Source organism: Micromesistius poutassou (genome assembly GCF_964030765.1).
Source record: "Micromesistius poutassou genome assembly, chromosome: 3".
NCBI lineage: Eukaryota > Metazoa > Chordata > Actinopteri > Gadiformes > Gadidae > Micromesistius > Micromesistius poutassou.
This window is the reverse complement of record NC_140273.1, coordinates 7,572,328-7,589,825: the sequence shown is the minus strand read 5'-3', so window position 1 is coordinate 7,589,825 and position 17,498 is coordinate 7,572,328. Positions and strand designations below refer to the sequence as shown.

Sequence of the window (17,498 nt, the reverse complement as noted above, 5' to 3'; positions counted from 1 at the left end):
TTTATGTAAGTTGTGCTTGTATCTAAAGGTTCCTCCTCCTCGTAACGGAGTCTTTGGCGTTGCTAGGACGACCGGAGCGGTGACCTTAGCCACGTGACAGCCCTCTTCTTCCGGCTGGTGTGTTTTTTTGGGCCAGCTCGTTACGCTGCTGTTGTGTCTGCAGCCACAGACAGGAGACTAGTGAAAGTAGTCGACCCTCTTCAGACAGTGGGAACTAGTTGTTTAGACAGAGTGGTATAGCAGTCGGGCATGAAAGATGGAGCTCTCGGCGGTGGGTGATCGCGTTTTCGCCGCGGAATCCATCCTCAAGCGCCGCGTCCGCAAGGTAAAGAGAGCCGCCGTCCCGCCTGTTTTGATCGTATATCCAGATGTTGCAGGAGAGGGGTCTGCTCCACACAGCTCCACTATGCACACCCGGGGCTTACTTAAAGCAGATTCTATATTATATAGGCCTTGCTTACAGGATGGGCTAAAAGCTAACCGGTTAGCCTCAAAGTGGTGGATTGTGTATTACGCGATGGATGATCTATAACGGTCGTAACAAACACCGCTCGGCTGACGTGTGGGATCCCTGTGTGTGAACCTGAGGCTGCTAATTCACTTGTGTCGATAACGAATCATCAAAGGGAATCGTGTTACTTCAAGCACTTTTCCCTCCACGTGATACATATGTGTACTATTTAAGGAGATCGAATAAAGGGGCTGTTGATGAGATTAGATTGTGTAAATATACGCAAATAAACCAAATATCACGTGTGTGTGTGTGTGTAAGGCTGAGATTACTGCGTATACTAATCGGTATAAGTAACAGTAAGAGGAAAGGTTAAAGCTACTTCCGATAGGTTAAGACATAACATATTTAGTGGTCGCGGTTGTGGTTGTTTTCCGGACTGATCATGATGGCTCTTTAGACTAAACTCTTATATCACAGTTCAACCTTCATACTGGGACATACAATTGGTAAAATTCCAGCAATCACATAAAGTAATAGCTGTTTCATTATGTGCATGTTACTGGCGTTACGAGTCATCTTCGTGTTACTGGGTATTGTTGCTATACAGCAAGTAGCCTACTAAGCGGAGTACTACGTCAGGGGGGTAATATTATGGCCCAGGCAGAGCAATAAAAATAGCAACACAAAGAGGGGCCAAGCGTGGAGGGGACAAAACCACACATAGTAAGACTAGAACCAAATGCAGGGCCCGACTTTACTTGCAAGCCAATCACAGCAACAACCAACCAACCACTAGTAAGGGTTTGACACAATTAGAAAATTATAACTATATTATTTTGTTTGTTTATAAAAATGTATACACAATATAGGAATTATTATTTTGAGATTGAGTTTTTTTCAAGCTCAGAACAAGCTGAATTCTCCAGCCTCAGGCCAATGCAGTGTATGGATTGTGATATGCCAAATCGGTGGACTGAAAAAGTGCATGCACAAATGAACTGTCCTGATGCCGAGAATTGGAAGGTCATATGACGGCACGGTAAAAGAAAAAGTGAAGTGAAAAGAAAAGTGATCGAGAAGATGAATCCAAAATAAGTGTGAAACAAAACATTGCTTTTTTCTTAACAAACAATTTATATTTGTTCCTCAATCTGAAACCAAGGCTGGATAAATAAACATGTGGCCTACTGTTCTAAATGTTTTTTTATTATTATTTTTACAGGGTAGTCTTGAATATCTTGTGAAATGGAAAGGATGGGCACTAAAGTAAGTGAAACTTTTAATAGTGATTCGACAGCAAAACTACACATTTGTGCAGTTTCTTTTTAATGTATTTTTTTATTATGATGTGCCACGCTGTGATTTATGAGGATGTGCTGATACTGGGCTCAAGTTGGATGTTTTGACGCCACGGTTGGAAGAACAGGTGTTTGTGCTGAAAGTGATTCAACAGAGATCTAAATCAATGTCTGTTGTGATTAGGCACAGTACCTGGGAGCCAGAAGAGAACATTCTGGATGACCGCCTGCTCCTGGGCTTTGAGCAGAAGTAAGTGATTCTCCGCAGTTGTAAACAAACACATGGCCCCATGAAGGTGATGATGACTGGGATTTGGGACAATAAATTCATATGATGCAAGTGACTATATTTTTCTCCTCAAAACTGTAACATATTTTTCAAAGGTGATGTGAGTTCTGGCCGGATAGTCTAGGAGTTTAGGGTGTTTGACTCCTAATCTTGAAAGCTTCTGGGTTTAAACCCCAAAGTCTGAAGCTTACCTTTAGACATCCTTGAGCCAGATGCTAAAACTCCTACCTGCTCAAGAGTGATCTAAAAATCACAGCAGCTTGTTTATTTAGTTAGTTTCTTTGTTCAGTGATACTTTCAAATGTCTGTTTATCTGCTAAATGCATCATTCCTTAAAGGTTTCTTGCTGCTTTTACAGAGATAAATGCTTACTACAAACAAAAATGGTACGATGAAGACATGATGACTGTCTGGAAATGTTCAAACTCATGCCCTCAAAACATTAACCATGTCTGATTTAATGATACAGAGATATCTTTGTTACCCTCCTCCTCTGTCTCTGTCTGTCTCACTGTCTCACTGTTTGAAATGGTCATGGGGGAGTGTGTGGATGATGGCTGGTTTAAGCAGCTTCACCTGGCCAGAATCAGACTAGTTGGACTGTGGAGCTGCAGACCTGTTGCACATTGAGCAAACAATGTGGAGAGGTTGAACCACCCATCACCACACACACACTCAGGGAGAGAAAGATACAAGCTCCAGTGCCACTTATCATTATCTGCAAACCGTACAATAAACGGCTTGCCGATATCATTATCTGAAAACTGTACAATAAACCGCCTTTCATCACCACCGCCCTGCAATTGTGTTCGGAGTTTCCACTAAAAGTCACCTAGGTGTAGCAATGGACATGATGGGTCGTGTTTTTATTAATAATTGTTAATCTCTTGGTTCTTTATTGTACCATTTAAAGCAGTTTTCCAGTTTGATACATTTGATTCTTGCTTTTTTTTTTGTACATTATTGAATGCACCCATTATAAGTCGTCTGGGACAAAAGCATCAGCTTGATTAATGAAATGTAATTGAATGTCTCCGGTCACTGTCTCCTCTTTCGCTCTCTCTCACCATTTCCTCTCCTCCCTCCGTTTTCTCGGTTTCTTGTTCTCCATCTTAGTCTCCATGTAGTCTCATACTAATCAATAGAAGCATTTTTCTTTAACAAAAAACACATTTAAAAAATGTTTGTTTGTTTGATATTTAGGGAGCGTGAAAGAGAAATGCACGGGCCAAAGAAACGAGGTCCGAAACCCAAAAGTCCTGGCATGAAGGTACTCTTTATATCTGTTTCTAATGATCAAATCCAAGCCAACAACACAGCCCTCTCAACATCAAACACACATGACGCAATTTTGATTGGTTGGCTCAAATTGGTGCCAGCCATACAAACTAGAATGAGTAATATTCCCTGGCACCAATTTCCGCGTGTCTTTTTTGTGTGTGGGGGTAATCAGATCAGAATCACAATCAGAAAAACTCTGATTTTCATTGATGGTTCACTTAAGGCTCACAATGTTCTGAGTAACCATGCAGGCTGAATCAGCCCTGCTTCTTCACATCTCTAAGCGGTGCACACACATTGTTCTGCAGGCTCGTGCGCAGAAAGGGGAGACCAGCAGTGGAGACGGCAACCAACGCAAGAGCACCCGCCGCTCCTCTCCAGGGGCTCCCGCCCTAAACCCTCCTCCACCTTCAGCCGCTGCTGCTGCCGCCGCCACCTCCTCTTCCTCCGCCTCCCCCGGCTCCGTGATCCCGACCCCCAAGAACTCCTCCCTGGCCTCCACCCACAAGCTGAAGAAAGACATTCACCGCTGCCACCGCATGTCCCGGCGCCCCCTGCCCCGCGCCCTCGCCGCCTCCTCCGGCCCCAACCCCGGGGGCTTCCCCTCGCGCCCCCACGCCTCCCCCTTCTCCGAGACTGTGCGCATCCTGAACCGCCGGGTCAAGCCCCGGGAGGTGAAGCGCGGTCGCATCATCGTCAACCTGAAGGTCATTGACAAGCCTGGCCGGGGGGGCGCGGCCGGCGGCAGGGGGGCCCCGGCCAGCCGGCAGAACCTCCCGTCCCGCAACCGCATCATCGGGAAGAGGCACGGCGAGGCGGCGCCCTACCGGCCCTTCCAGCCCCCCATGAAGATGCTGGGCTTCCCAATGTACGGTAAGCCCTTCGGCCTGCAGTGCGGAGGACCCCGGCCCTTCCACCCGCCCACGGGGTCCGGCTCCGGCCCGGCCCCCGCCGGCCCCAGCGCGGGCGAGAGCGCCGCCCAGAGTCAGCCCGGCCCAGCGTCGGGCCCTCCCTCCGGCGCCCCCCAGGCTCCGGTGTGCTCCCAGCCCCGGCCCAGCCAGCCCGGCTCGGAGGCCCCCGAGAGCCGGACCACCCAGCCCTCCACGCCGAGCCTGGCGGCCGCCACGTCCTCATCCTCTCTCCCCGAAGACGAGGAGCCCTCCGCCGCGTCCGACCGGCAGGCCAACCCCCAGCCGGCTGCGCCCGCCGAACCCTCCAGAGTCCCCGCCGAGGGGGACCCCGACTGGTGCCCCGACACGGCCCCCAGCTGCAAGGGCGTGGTCGTCACCGACGTCACCACCAACCTGGTCACCGTCACCATCAAGGAGTTCCCCTCTCCCTCCTCCTGCCCCCCCTCCCCCTCCTCCGCCAGCGCTGATGCTGGCTCCGCCCCTTCCGCCAGGGCTGCCGCCGCCGCTGACGAGCCCGCCCCTCCCAAGCCATAGGAAGGTCAAAGGTTAGAAAGCCAGTTGTCCATGACAACAGAATGAATCTCGCCAATGTTGCCACTTTGCTTCCCCCGTTCCCTTCCCCCCTTTAAAGGATTGTACCAGTGTAATTGTGACTATTATTGGAAGTACCACCCTGTCTTAACTTAAGCAAATAGAGTTGAAATTGCTGTAGAGATGAGTATATTGTTAAGGTGGCTGTAGTCCTCCCTTGAGAAGCACTCTACATGGCCTTCCATGCTTCATTGAAGCAGTTGATGCTATTGGTTTGTGCGGAAGTCTTCCCCACTAATCCATCCGTAGGAGTAAAAGTTTGCCTGTGATATTGTTTAAGCTACTCTAATGCAGGATATTGAAAACCGCACAGCTTATTGAATTATTTGCCTTGCTCATGGTTTACTGCACACCACTGTCCCTAAAACCTCTCTTAGTCTCTGATTGGATGTTGAAAGTCCAATCAGCCGCAGCCATGCGGGTTCCTTACTGAGCGCAGTGAGCAGAGCTGGTTACAGGAGGTGAACCACACTCTACAGAGCTCACAAACCACCATTAAGACTGGGAGATGTTCCAATAATGGCACAAATACACCGATATCCTCCTTTTTCAATTTGTTGCTGTATTTGTGTGATGAATAATATAATGTTAACACCACCCAGCCATTGAGTAGTAATAATAATAATAATAATAATATTGATGATGTAATAATGCTAATAATAATGGCATCCTATTTTTGAAAGAGGTTTTGAAGATGCAGCGTGTCCCTTGAATGGCCATATTTTGTTCACTTGCACATTAGTGACTTTGTAAAGACTGGTGCCCCGACAGGGAAGCAACTTTCTACTCAGTTACTTCAGGCTTGCTGCGCATCCCGTGTTTGGTGTCATAGCGTTGTAGTAAAACGCCCACAAACTAGGACAGTGGGCAAACTATTACCAAGCACACTTAGTGTACATGAAAGAAACAAAATGCCAATTTGATACATGCACTTCCCCACAAAGGGGTGTGTTGAGCACCTTTGGGTGTCATGCCATTTCGCTGCCCATCCCTGAATTTCGCTGGTTGCCCCACCTGCTGTTAGAATGACAGGGGATGGGATCTTTGCACAGTTAGAGCCCAAACCATCGCATCCACACTTTGAGAGGTAAACGCAGCAACAGACTGCTTCAAAAGGCAACCAATGTCCTTCACCCTACTCCAAGGCCTTCTCCCCCGCCTGTCGTAAATGCACAGCTAATATGAATTAGCGTTTACATGCGCACACAGCCTTTGAATGCTACAACAGAGAATTCGGAAATAACAAAAATCCATAGATTTAAAACCAATCGCCGATTTTACTGTGTGGACCCACTGACCTTGGTTTCTCTTCCTCCAATCCTCCACCGTTCTGTAATGTCCACCATGACGCTAAACTGGCGAGCTGTCTGTGTGTCCTTTCTTTTCATTTGCCACATTTTCGCTGTGTGACTTATCAGATGATATGTGGTAAGAAGGTTAAGTAGAGGGTATTGGTTAGGGTGTTGGTCCCGGTTACCCTTGCCCGGCCTACCTGTCAGAACGGCTCCAGAAACCTAGCTTCTTAATACCTAAAGCTTTACATCCTGGTCACTGCTTTTCACACCATGTGTAACAACAATAACTGGACCCAATCAAACCATCATGCAGGTTTGGTGGAGTCCAAAGCTCCTGGAATATCGTAACCCTTCCGTGGTCTGCTGTCTAACCAATAGTTTCTGCGGTTAACCACTCTTTGCTATTAGATTTTGCTGGTCAGTCATTTATTGAAATAGTTTTTTCTACCCTAGTTTACAGTTGATAGGTATTATGGCCTTTTTACAGTGTGTCTATAGCTTGTTTGTCAAACACACCAAGGCAGCTTTTACTCTAGTGGGTGAATGAAGCTAGGATGGAAGCATTTCTTTCTCCCAGCTCCTCGTGGCACGGCTGTGTTGATTGGACTGGCCACCCAGTGATGTCATGGGAAGGATTCAGATACATTTTGTGGCAGAAGGAACACTTTGATCTGAGTCAAGATTATTATTATTTGGAGCTCTATCAGCAATTCCCATAGAGCAGACCCATTAGACCGTGACCACCCCCATCCTCCCTCTCTGCCCGGGCTGGGCTGATGGGTCCGGGGGGAACCTGCATCCCTCCGGGCTCGGTTTGCACTCATGTATTTTTGCTGCTGTCCGACCTTATAGAGGTTATGCAATGAGACGAGTCATTAAAAATCATTAGGCCTGGATCATGTGGGACAAAAAGAACTGACTGAATTTGACCTTTCTCTGTTTCAGCCTTTTATTAAGGTAATGGGAGTAATGGTCATTATAAAAAAATATATCATAATAACCTTGCTATAAAGGGTTGCTTGAGATGGAGTCAATAATATTTAAGAAAATTGGTAGAATCTGATGAATAACCAAAATGATTGTTTTATTGTCTAATTCTATTAGGTGGAAATTACGTGGTAACGTAAACTTTGCAGGCTATGCTAGTGTCAACAACAACTGTGCGTGAAGCCATTAATTTAGTCGATTGGGCAGGGTCTGCCATTTCTTGAGTGCAGTGTTGACTTTGCAGTCTGCACTTTAACTAATAGATTTGGCTGTTTAAACTGCAACATAATTATTAACGAGCGAGGGATAAATCGGCTCAAACATAGCTTGTGAAGGCAAAATATTAGCATAGTTGAATAGACCTTACATTGCATAAGCCCTTTTAAGTTTAGTCCAAGGAACCACATGTCCCTTGCCATGGTTTGGTCTGGCCCCCATTGGCTGATGCTAGGGTTGCTCTCAGCGTACTCCCTTAGAACCTGCCCGGTCTCCCCCAGAAACCCCCTCTTCCACCTCACTTCGTTTCCAATAGTGGATCCCGTGTTATATTGCTGAAATGTATAATAAATAGTGACGAAGAGGTACACTTCTGGTGTTCCATGTTGACTATTGCAATCACTCTTACTACTTGAAGGCACTGCATTTAATCTGTTAACTTATGATTATAGAGGTCCAGTTTTTACCCCCCCCCCCCACCCCTCCGTGCTGCACCATGAACAAAGGGTCCTTCACGCCTGGCCGTCTGTCTGGTGTAACTGTCTCCAGTATTTAAAACACTCCGCATGCGTTGCCTTACCGCTGCTCTGTTGAACCAAACCGCACTCCACAAGGCAGCGTTCCCCCGTCTCAGTGACGTGCGTAACCCCTCCCCGGACCCAGCCCGCCGGCCGCAGCTCCGCTCATGTAAATCTCCGAGCAGAAACCAGGCAAATGCCCGCCTCTTTTCCTGTCATGTGACGTAGATGGTTCTGTGTCGTGTCTTCTCAGTGCTCTGCTCTAGGCCGCATTCAAAGTGTTTATCCCAAACAACAAATATCCACCGAGAAAACAAAAAACACCATATTTGACTTGTATTTTTTATGTCTTGCAGATCGTTTGCAAGCATTTGGAATAGCAGGAATTCATGGGGGGGGGGTGCAGGATAGTTCTTAATCGGTTTGACTCCCAGAGTCTTCTGGCCCTTGAGCAAGAAACAGCCATCGGAAGTCCTGGCTTGCAGACCAGTTCCTTTTGGCAGTGTGTCTCCTGCTGCTGCAGATGTAAGAGATAATTTTATACAATAAGAAACCCAACAGCACTGTGCTTTTGGTGTTATGTTTGCATTTTGGGATAAAACTTTGAATGTTTTGTATTGTGAACGTATAAACGGTGGCTAGAAGAGTCGGTTGGTAGTTGTGTGGAGCGTGGTGCTATTTGGACAGAGTTTCAACAACAACATAATAATAATCACATATGGGGTAGCACAACCAATCTTTCTACCAAATAGGGCTCTTGGTTTTTATTTAGTGTTTATATCTTGCCTTGTGTTTCTCTTCTATGAAATGTTTTCATGTAAACTTGTGTTGTGATTTGAAGTGCTGTATGAGGCACTTAATTTGGGGGTTTACTGAAGGATTCTGGTAATATGCTTTAGTTAAAACAAATAATGACCTTAATTGTGTATTTGAAACCTGTTTTCTCTCCCTCGTACTGTATTTGAATTATTATTTTTAATAAATGTTATCAATATTATGCTTTCTGTTTAATTGCCATTTAATGAAATGGTCGACTATGGTTTGATAGGAAGGGAATTGCTGACTAATGAATTAAACTGTCAAAACTGCAGTTTTTGTTTTGTAAATGCTGAGTTGAAATGTTTTTTTGTAATTGTATTGCTAGTACTGACGATTATGATGACATTGTAATGTATCTGAACTTCTGAAGCATGTTTTTGGTAACCTTATTGTACAGGTTATGTATTCAATGTCATGTTATCTGTTACTGTTGTTGCTTTTGTGCATTAATTGTACAAGGCTTTTCATTAAAAGCTTATTTCACTTGTTTTGTGTTGTTTTATACTTTAAGTTAGACCTATATCAAGATGATATAATACAAATCTTTGCAGATATTACAGATAAAATCGTGGAGTAACCAATGCTTAATTCAACCCCCTTGACTTTTATGCTTCTTGACCTAATAGTTTTGAGGGAACGTTGTTGTAGTTCTCTAGTTATCCACTTGGGGGTGGCATGTGACCGGGTGGTTGAATTATATATTATGAATGAATGATGAATTCGTTAAATTAAAGGATATGCTAAACTTGGTTCACCACGCCGCTATAAAGCAGGTTCGTGCGCCAGACACTTTTTTTTTAAAATATATATACTGTAGTTTTTTTGTAGATCAAAATTAGTATGAATGTTTTAATAGAGGATTAAGACGGTAATGTTTGATTACTGAAAGGCTTAGAGTGATAGGTTAATACTACCGACCCACATCGTGTGTGTGTGTGTGTGTGTGTGTCTGTTTGTTTGTGTATATGAGTGTGTTAAAATGAGGGAGTGAAAGCGATTGGCAGCAATGGTTCACTGCAGGAGAGATATGAATAAAATATGAGTCTTGGAAAAAAATAGATCAAGTCCCGAGATCTGGAACCATTCTTGCATGTACATGTGCATGTGATTGTGTTCCACAGAGAGACAGAGTAAGCACATTGACCATTCATCTCTGTCCATACATTAAGCCGACCATTTAGCCTCAATTAAATGCTGTGTTCAGGCAGAGACTCTTACCACAACAACTACAGTCAAGACTGGCCTGCATGTCACCCATCAGCCGGTAGGGGTTAGGGCAACCTGCTCCTTTAATACGCCTGTAAACTGCAGACATTGGGGATCGAACCCTTAACCTTCTGTCTGCTTATGTCAGACACCCTTACCACTATCCTACGATGACACTTGTTCCGGAATGACGATACGTGAGGAAGATCAACTGAGGAAGAAAGAAAGAGAAGCAGGAAAGTATCAAGGATTGGTAATTGCTTCGGAATAAAGGATTAGGCTTTAAGCCAAAACATTATATATACGACACAAGAACATCCTTTGTCGCTCATTCTCCAGGTTCATTGATTCTTGTCGCATAGAATGTGATGGAACTCTCAAACAAACGACCATCGAGCCAATCAGCGTGGGAACACTGTGGGTCATCCTCAGAGCCCAAAGATAACAGCTGAGCTATCAAATTTAACTTGAACAAACAACGTGCTCCGTGGTCTGTAATTAGTTCCATCGGCTGTCGATGGCTGAGCAGAAGTTAGTCAATACCATTCCTGATGAGCAAGGATCACCTCCCCAGCCTGCAGACACCTCCACCAAAGTGCTCCTCTGTCTGAGTAGTGTGTGGATGGATGGTTTATCCTACTTCTTATGACAAGAGGAAGCAGAGGAAAAATACAATTATTTTAGTTATTTTGTTATATTAGTTGTAATTATTCCAACTGTGGAATCTTAATCCCGGCATTAGTTCAATTATAGAGTATAAATATAAATATATATCACGATTTTATGAAAAGTGCTTTCAAACCGCTTGACCTTGTTATTAGGTCATCAAAACATAAAACACACTCACATCGCTCACATGAACACACGCACACGTGCACGCACGCACGCACAGGCAAACTCACACTCACGCTCACACACGCAAACCTGACAGATCCCCTGTTTGTTATGGTTCCATCGACCGAGTGACGCATGCCCACATCCTCTTTCGCTCAGCATCCTCCGCCTCCTTCCAGATCCCCATAGTAACGCACTGGAGGAGAGGAGCTTAGTAACGAGGAGAGAGACCTGCCGTGGATACGTCGAGCTGCGCCCGGGCTGAGTGAGACAAGTGGTGGTTTAGGCTGCATTTTACACCGGAACGACGCAAGGTTACATCGCTCCTGGTATCCGCAGACGCTGAATTACTCGTGCGCGTGAGTGTATTTTAATTAAAAAACGAACTAGCCAAACCCTTCTAAGACGTAGTAATCTGTGTACTGGGCGATCGGTCAATCCGGCGATAACATCTTTAAATACCAATGGCGATCGCTTATCGATCCAGCAAGAAATTATGTTGCGTTCCCTCCAGTAGGGTAAGGCATGCCTGTTTGTTTTTCCTCTAACTTTGTGTGGTGGTGTTTTTAGATTACAGCCACCTTTTTGAATTCATCTCCGGAGCTTCTTCGCCGGGATGAAGTTCGTCGTGGTTCTCGTAGCCGCGGGCACGGTGGCCTTCCTCGGCGCGGTCATCTGCATCATCGCCAGCGTGTATCCTCGGAAGAGCTTGGCTCCGGGCGTCGACAACGGCACCCTGGCGTCCGAGATGTTCGACGCCCTCGCCCCGGGCGCCGTGGCTCACGCCGGGCCACTGGGAGCTCTCCAGGGCGGCGGCGGCGGTGGTGGTGGTGGGTCCTTCGACGGAGGAAACAGCCTGGGAGGGATCGGCTTGGACGTCCCAACTCTGAACGAGCTCGGCACGGGGGACGTGGCCGGAGGGGGGTCTGCCAAGACCTTCAGCTTCAATCGCTTGATCTGCACTCCGGTTCCAGTAGGAGCATGTAACCACAAGATCTTCCGGCAGCAGCAGCAGCAGCAGCCACAGGCGGACGACCCGTGGGCTGCGGACGAGGACTGGACTTACCTCCAGACCACGGCGGACGACCTCCGGCGCATGGTGGTCCAGCAGGAGGACCAGATCCTCATGGACCAGCGGACGATCCGCGAGCTCACCGGGAAACTGAACGAGTGCGAGAGCGACCTCGAGGACGACAAGAACGTGCCCGAGCGCAGCGTGGGACCGTGGAGCAGCAACCGCCGTTTCATGGCGGGAGATGACGTAAGCGCCTCGGCGGCGGCCCAGCTGCAGACGGCGCGGGCCGTGGAGGAGCTGGAGCGGGCCATCATGGATCTGAAGGACCGCATCGAGAAACTGGAGGTAGAGGCCTACTTATTTACAACTTCCAGTGACACGTGGATGTACGCCCGGTCGGCGATAGCCAACAGTTTGTTGTCAAATAATTCAGTTCAGAATAGGCTACACAAAAAAAAATGTATATATATATTCAATGCTGAATATTTGATGGCTGAATCGACACTCCCTACAAGCTTCTATTTACAAACCATCAATAATAGAAAAGCGTCTCGGCAAGCAGTGTTCGTCATATGACAGAGAGTCGGCGGTGATTTGTCATTCCTCAGTCTTGGCATTGTCTGCCGTTCCACTTCCCCCCTTATCTTAGTCAACCCCCTGCATGTGTCATACAGCTCTATGATGACGCTGATGCTCTGTGTGGTCCGCCACCCTCTCACCCATCACCACCAACCTCTTCTCCACCCGCTCCATCTCCACCCTCTCCTCTTCCACCACCACCCTCTCCTCTTCCACCACCACCCTCTCCTCCATCCCTCCCTCCCTCCACCTCCTCTTCCACGTCTTCCACACCCTCCGCTGCCATCTATACCCCCCCTATCTCACCCTCTCCACCTCCACCCTCTCCACACCACCTCTTTCACCTCCACAACCCCAGCACCCTCTCCACCTCCTCATTTGGCACCAGAAGAAGGCATGAATAAAAGATGGTTTGAGCTGAGAGAGGAGAGGCAGGGAGAGGGAGCAGAGGAGAGCGGGAGACAGAAAGGGGGTAGGGGAAAACCCATAAAAATACAACATGAAAGAGAGGATGGACAGAAAGCTTTATAAAGAAGATACTGAATAACCAACACAGAAATAAAAAAACACAAAAGCACATTCAGACACTCATGCACGCACACGCGCATGCACAAACCCACACACTCACATTTATATTCAGGACATCTGCATCTACCTTCTCAGCAAGTAATCAATTTATGTCTCTCATCATCACACCCATCTCTGCCAATATATACAAATATGGTCCTCATTTATATACAAATAAATAATCAATAAATGTAACCGTCTCTATCATCACGTAGACTTATCAATACGACACCCGTCCCTGCCCATCTACCAATATATAATTAAAAAAATATATAAATACAATATTAATGAAATCGTTAATTATTCTCTTTTAATTAATTGTTTCTAAATGTTGTTTAATACATTTGAACATCCAACTAGTAGGCAACAGGTCTCATTTATTTTTAACTACATTGCTGGCAGCTCTGGAAGCAGCGTTCATCCATGTCATAAATGACATCCTATAACCATCCTATATAATATCTTACATTGTAAATAAGATCCTATATGTGACCTGTGTCCCCTTTCCTGGTAAATGGTCCTCATTTATATAGCGCTTATATCCAAAGCGCTTTACAGTGTTGACTGACATTCACCCATTCATGGCGGAGTCAACCACGCAGGGCGAAAAGCTTGTCAGAAGCAATTAGGGTGAGGCATCTTGCTCAGGGACACCACAACATTCAGCTAGGAGGAGCCGGGGATCGAACCACCAACCTTGCGGTTACCAGCCAACCCTCTCTGCCTCCTGAGCTAATCCTGCCCCCCCCCTTTCCTCTCATATTCCTGTTTCTTTGTGTGCTCTCCAACTCTCCCCTAGCCTGGGGAGGTCACTTGTTGTGGATGGCCTCCGGGCTAACTCTCTCCCTCTTGTGCCTCAGGCAGAGATCGGTCCGGCTGCACTGAACCTCACCGACACATCGGCCAGCACCACCAGTAGCAGCGGCGCTAGCCACACCGGCAGTCCCAGCAGCAGCGGTGGCAGTGTCACTGTCACCGTCAGCAGGACGACCACCCCGCCGGCCCCACCCGGGACCTCCGGGCCGGGGGCCCCCGGTTCTGGAGGCCGGCGCCCCGCTGCCAGACCCGCGACCCAGGGCGGGAGCACCGGGCGCGGGGGCAAGGGCCCCTGGAAGGTGGGCGACCTGGAGGGGGAGCTGGAGAGGAAGATCAAGCTGCTGGAGAAGGAGCGTCAGACCATGAGGAAGGAGAGCCAGGGCCACCGGGACAACATCGACAAGGGCCTGGAGACGGTGGACCACCGCCTGGCCGAGCTAGAGCACAGTGAGTCCCTCGTCCGCCGCCGGTGGGGGAGCAGGGCCGCGCTCCACTTGCCTGTCATGACACAATGTTTTCCACACCCCTGAGTGCTGCCCCTGCTTAATCTGATACGTAGACTAAAATATGTTGGCTTGGTGGAGTATACACTCTCTGTCTCCGCACAGGCTGGCTGGGTGTTGTGCTCTGGTGCCGTTGTCTTGTGTTATCCTGGGTAGGCCTGGGCAATAAAACAATAAATTATCGTATTGTGATGGACTTTTGATCAATATCAATATAAAACATGTTCAATATATATCGATAAGAGATTGGACCACCAAATCTAGCAGCTGGGTTTGTTCCACAAACACGGTTCCATACTTATTTACAATATTTGAGTGTTTTTTATTGTTGTATTGAGTATTTATCAATGAAGAACAGTGGAAGGTCATATTAAGTGTTAAACAGAAATGTCTAAATCCAGCATGGTAATTCCTAGTATTTTTAGGTCATTCAAATGATCAATAGTTATTGATATCGATCAATATGATTGGGTTATATCGTGATATGTCTTTCAGCCATATCGCCCAGGCCTCATCCTGGGCCACCCCTACTAAAGTTCTCCGGCCACTGCTGGGGAGACATGGAGGGGCTGGGGAAGTGCATAGATTGTAAGGGTGTAGCCTATTAGCTTGGATAAGCTTGTATTGTATTAGCTTGTGCATATTAAGTTCAACTGGTATTTTGGCAACTGGAGGGTTGCCATCTTGATCCCCTGGCTATGCTTTATGACAGACGCTGAAGCCCAAATTGCTCCTGATGACCTGGTTCATTTCAATCTTCATAATTGGAGCAAAATGGAGCAAAGATAATAATGAGGACTTTCCTTTTTTGTATTCATATTCATTTTAATTTAGACTGCTTAGACTGCTTAGGGCTAGGGCTTTTCTTTCTTATTTGTTGAAAATTCTCTGTCAACAAAAGCATTTGATTGATAGATTTTTTAAATTAATAAATAAAATGCTCCAAAAAAGGTAGGTAGGTAGTTTGGTTTTAGAACAGAGTTGTTATAAAATGTTAAGGAAGAATATATAGACTTGAATTACAAAGAATAAAGAGCTTTACTCCTTTCGTACATTCAAATCCTCGCCAGCCCTCTGGTAATGGAGACTTAGCCACCTCGCTGCGGATCGATCCAGCTCATCCTTATTCAGAGAGAAAATGCCTGTAAAGAAGGAATCCAGCCTTCGTTTGCAGGATAATTTCATGTGTGTGTCCTTGGCGCTAGATAGAAATACCCATACGGTTTGCAGGGTCTCTCACAACCTTCAGATAGCTTCTTCGGCTCTCCTGCAATTACTTTACCCAGCGTTGTCATTTCGAAACACACCTGTGGAGGTTCCTAGTGTCCAGGACCTGCCAAATAGTTTGTGCAGTAAAATGAGCAAAACATTCTCATTGCCAGTCAAAATGTGTTCGTATTGTGGATGAGATTAGGATTTGCTGTAGCACCATTGATGAGATGTTGCCATATTGTTTGCACTATAATAAGCTTATATTTATGTGCTGTTTTTCAGACATGATTATTTCTATCTTTTTTTTTTTTTTGGTGCATCCCTTACAGATATTCCAATATTTATTTTGTGGTTTGGGTTGTTCTTGACATGTACGTTTAAACAAAGCATTGAAAGTGTCAAAGGCCAAATTAATTAATTAATAAGGATAAATGTGTGTTGAGCACTGGGTAGTTTTATGTGGGTGTTTTCCATCTTTCATCTTCAGTTTCTGTTTTTCTCATCTAACCCAATTATTTTTGTTTCTCTCTCACTCTGTCTTGCACTCTCTCTCTCTCTTTCTCTGAATTTTACTCTCTCACGATCTATCATCCCACCCCACGTTCCCAGCGATGACAGAGCTCTCCTTCCCCGATGGCTTCGTGATCTCCTTCCCGATCCGGACCAACTACATGTACGGCCTGGTGAGGAAGGAGATGCCAGAGATGTACGCCTTCACCGCCTGCCTGTGGCTGAAGGCCAAGGAGGGCGGCATCGGGACTCCCTTTTCCTACTCTGTCCCTGGGCAGCCCAACGAGCTGGTCCTGCTGCAGGGGGTCCACAACCCGGTGGAGCTGCTCATCAACGACAAGGTAACATATACAGTATCTAGCGGGCTGACTGGTCTGGTTGACTTACTGGCTGGCTGAAAGTCTCAATGGCAATGACTGACTGGAAGGCTGACAGTCTGATTGACTGGCTGACTGGCTGACTCACTGGCTGACAGTCTGACTGGCTGACTGAGTGGCTGACTGGCTGACTCACTGCTGGCTGAGAGTCTGACTTGCTGGCAGTCTAATTCACTGTCTTACTGGCTATCTATCTATGTAACCTACTGTGGTCCACTATATGTCATTAGTCTACCACGCTAGGGAAGTGCTACACATTGAGTGGGAGCTGGCCATGGTGAAGGGAAACCCAATCACAGCCAGTCCTTTCAGTTTCCCCGCTAGAGGACTAACGTTGTTCCACTGTATGCCCCTAGGTGGCGCAGCTGCCGCTGTCTCTGCTGCAGGATGAGTGGCAGCACATCTGTGTGAGCTGGACGCTCCGGGATGGGGTGTGGAAGGCCTACCAGGGGGGCAAGATGAAGGGCAGGGGAGAGGGGCTGGCCGCCTGGCACCCCATCAAGCCTGGCGGAGTCCTCATCCTGGGGCAGGAGCAGGTCAGACCACTGGGTGCATGGATGGATGGATGGAGAGATGATGGCTGGATGGATGAGATGGGTGGATGGATGGATGGATGGGGAAAAGATGGATGGATGGATGGAGAGATGATTGAGGATGGAAAGATAGATGGGTGGTAGATGATTGATGGATGGAGCAGTGGATGGATGATGGATGGATGAAAGATTAATTTGTTTTTGATAGATGGATGGAGGTGGGTGGATGATTGGAGGAAAGATGGATAAGTGGTTGCTAGATTGAGAGATGGATTGATGGGGGGTCTGTCTCATTAACAACAGGTCTGTTGTTAATGTCATCCTTATCGTTTTCCCGCTCTTTACCCAACCCAAGGACACACTGGGTGGTCGGTTCGACGCCTCCCAGGCACTGGTGGGGGAGCTGTCCCAGTTCAACCTGTGGGACCGGGTGCTGAAGCCAGCGGAGGTGGCCGCTCTGGCTGACTGCAGCTCCACCGTCCTGGGCAACATCGCCCCCTGGACCGACCTGGACGTGGACGTCTACGGTGGGGCGATCAAGGAGTCCCTGGACCCCTGCCACGCAGCCCAGAGGATCAACCCCAAGGGACACAAACAGTGAGGGGAGACGAGGGGGAGACATCCAGAGGAGGGGAAGGGGGTGAGGGAGATATGGGAGAGATGGAGACCTTGTGGCAGATGATTGTA

The 17,498-nt window shown here is 47.2% G+C and overlaps 2 protein-coding genes across 2 annotated transcripts; both read left to right on the top strand.

The window, feature by feature from the left end:
- Positions 1-166: 166 nt before the first annotated feature.
- cbx6a (chromobox homolog 6a) lies at positions 167-9,119 on the top strand. The gene is made up of 5 exons (XM_084465582.1): positions 167-325; positions 1,677-1,720; positions 1,937-2,002; positions 3,245-3,311; positions 3,631-9,119. The coding sequence occupies exons 1-5, from the start codon at positions 257-259 to the stop codon at positions 4,765-4,767; spliced, it is 1,383 nt and encodes a 460-aa protein (XP_084321708.1). The 5' UTR covers positions 167-256; the 3' UTR covers positions 4,768-9,119.
- Positions 9,120-11,315: 2,196 nt separating this feature from the next.
- nptxrb (neuronal pentraxin receptor b) lies at positions 11,316-17,412 on the top strand (the record flags this gene model as incomplete). The annotated part of the gene is made up of 5 exons (XM_084466175.1): positions 11,316-12,059; positions 13,721-14,123; positions 16,001-16,242; positions 16,635-16,814; positions 17,167-17,412. 5 exons carry the CDS (start codon positions 11,316-11,318, stop codon positions 17,410-17,412), a joined length of 1,815 nt encoding a protein of 604 aa, XP_084322301.1.
- Positions 17,413-17,498: the final 86 nt, after the last annotated feature.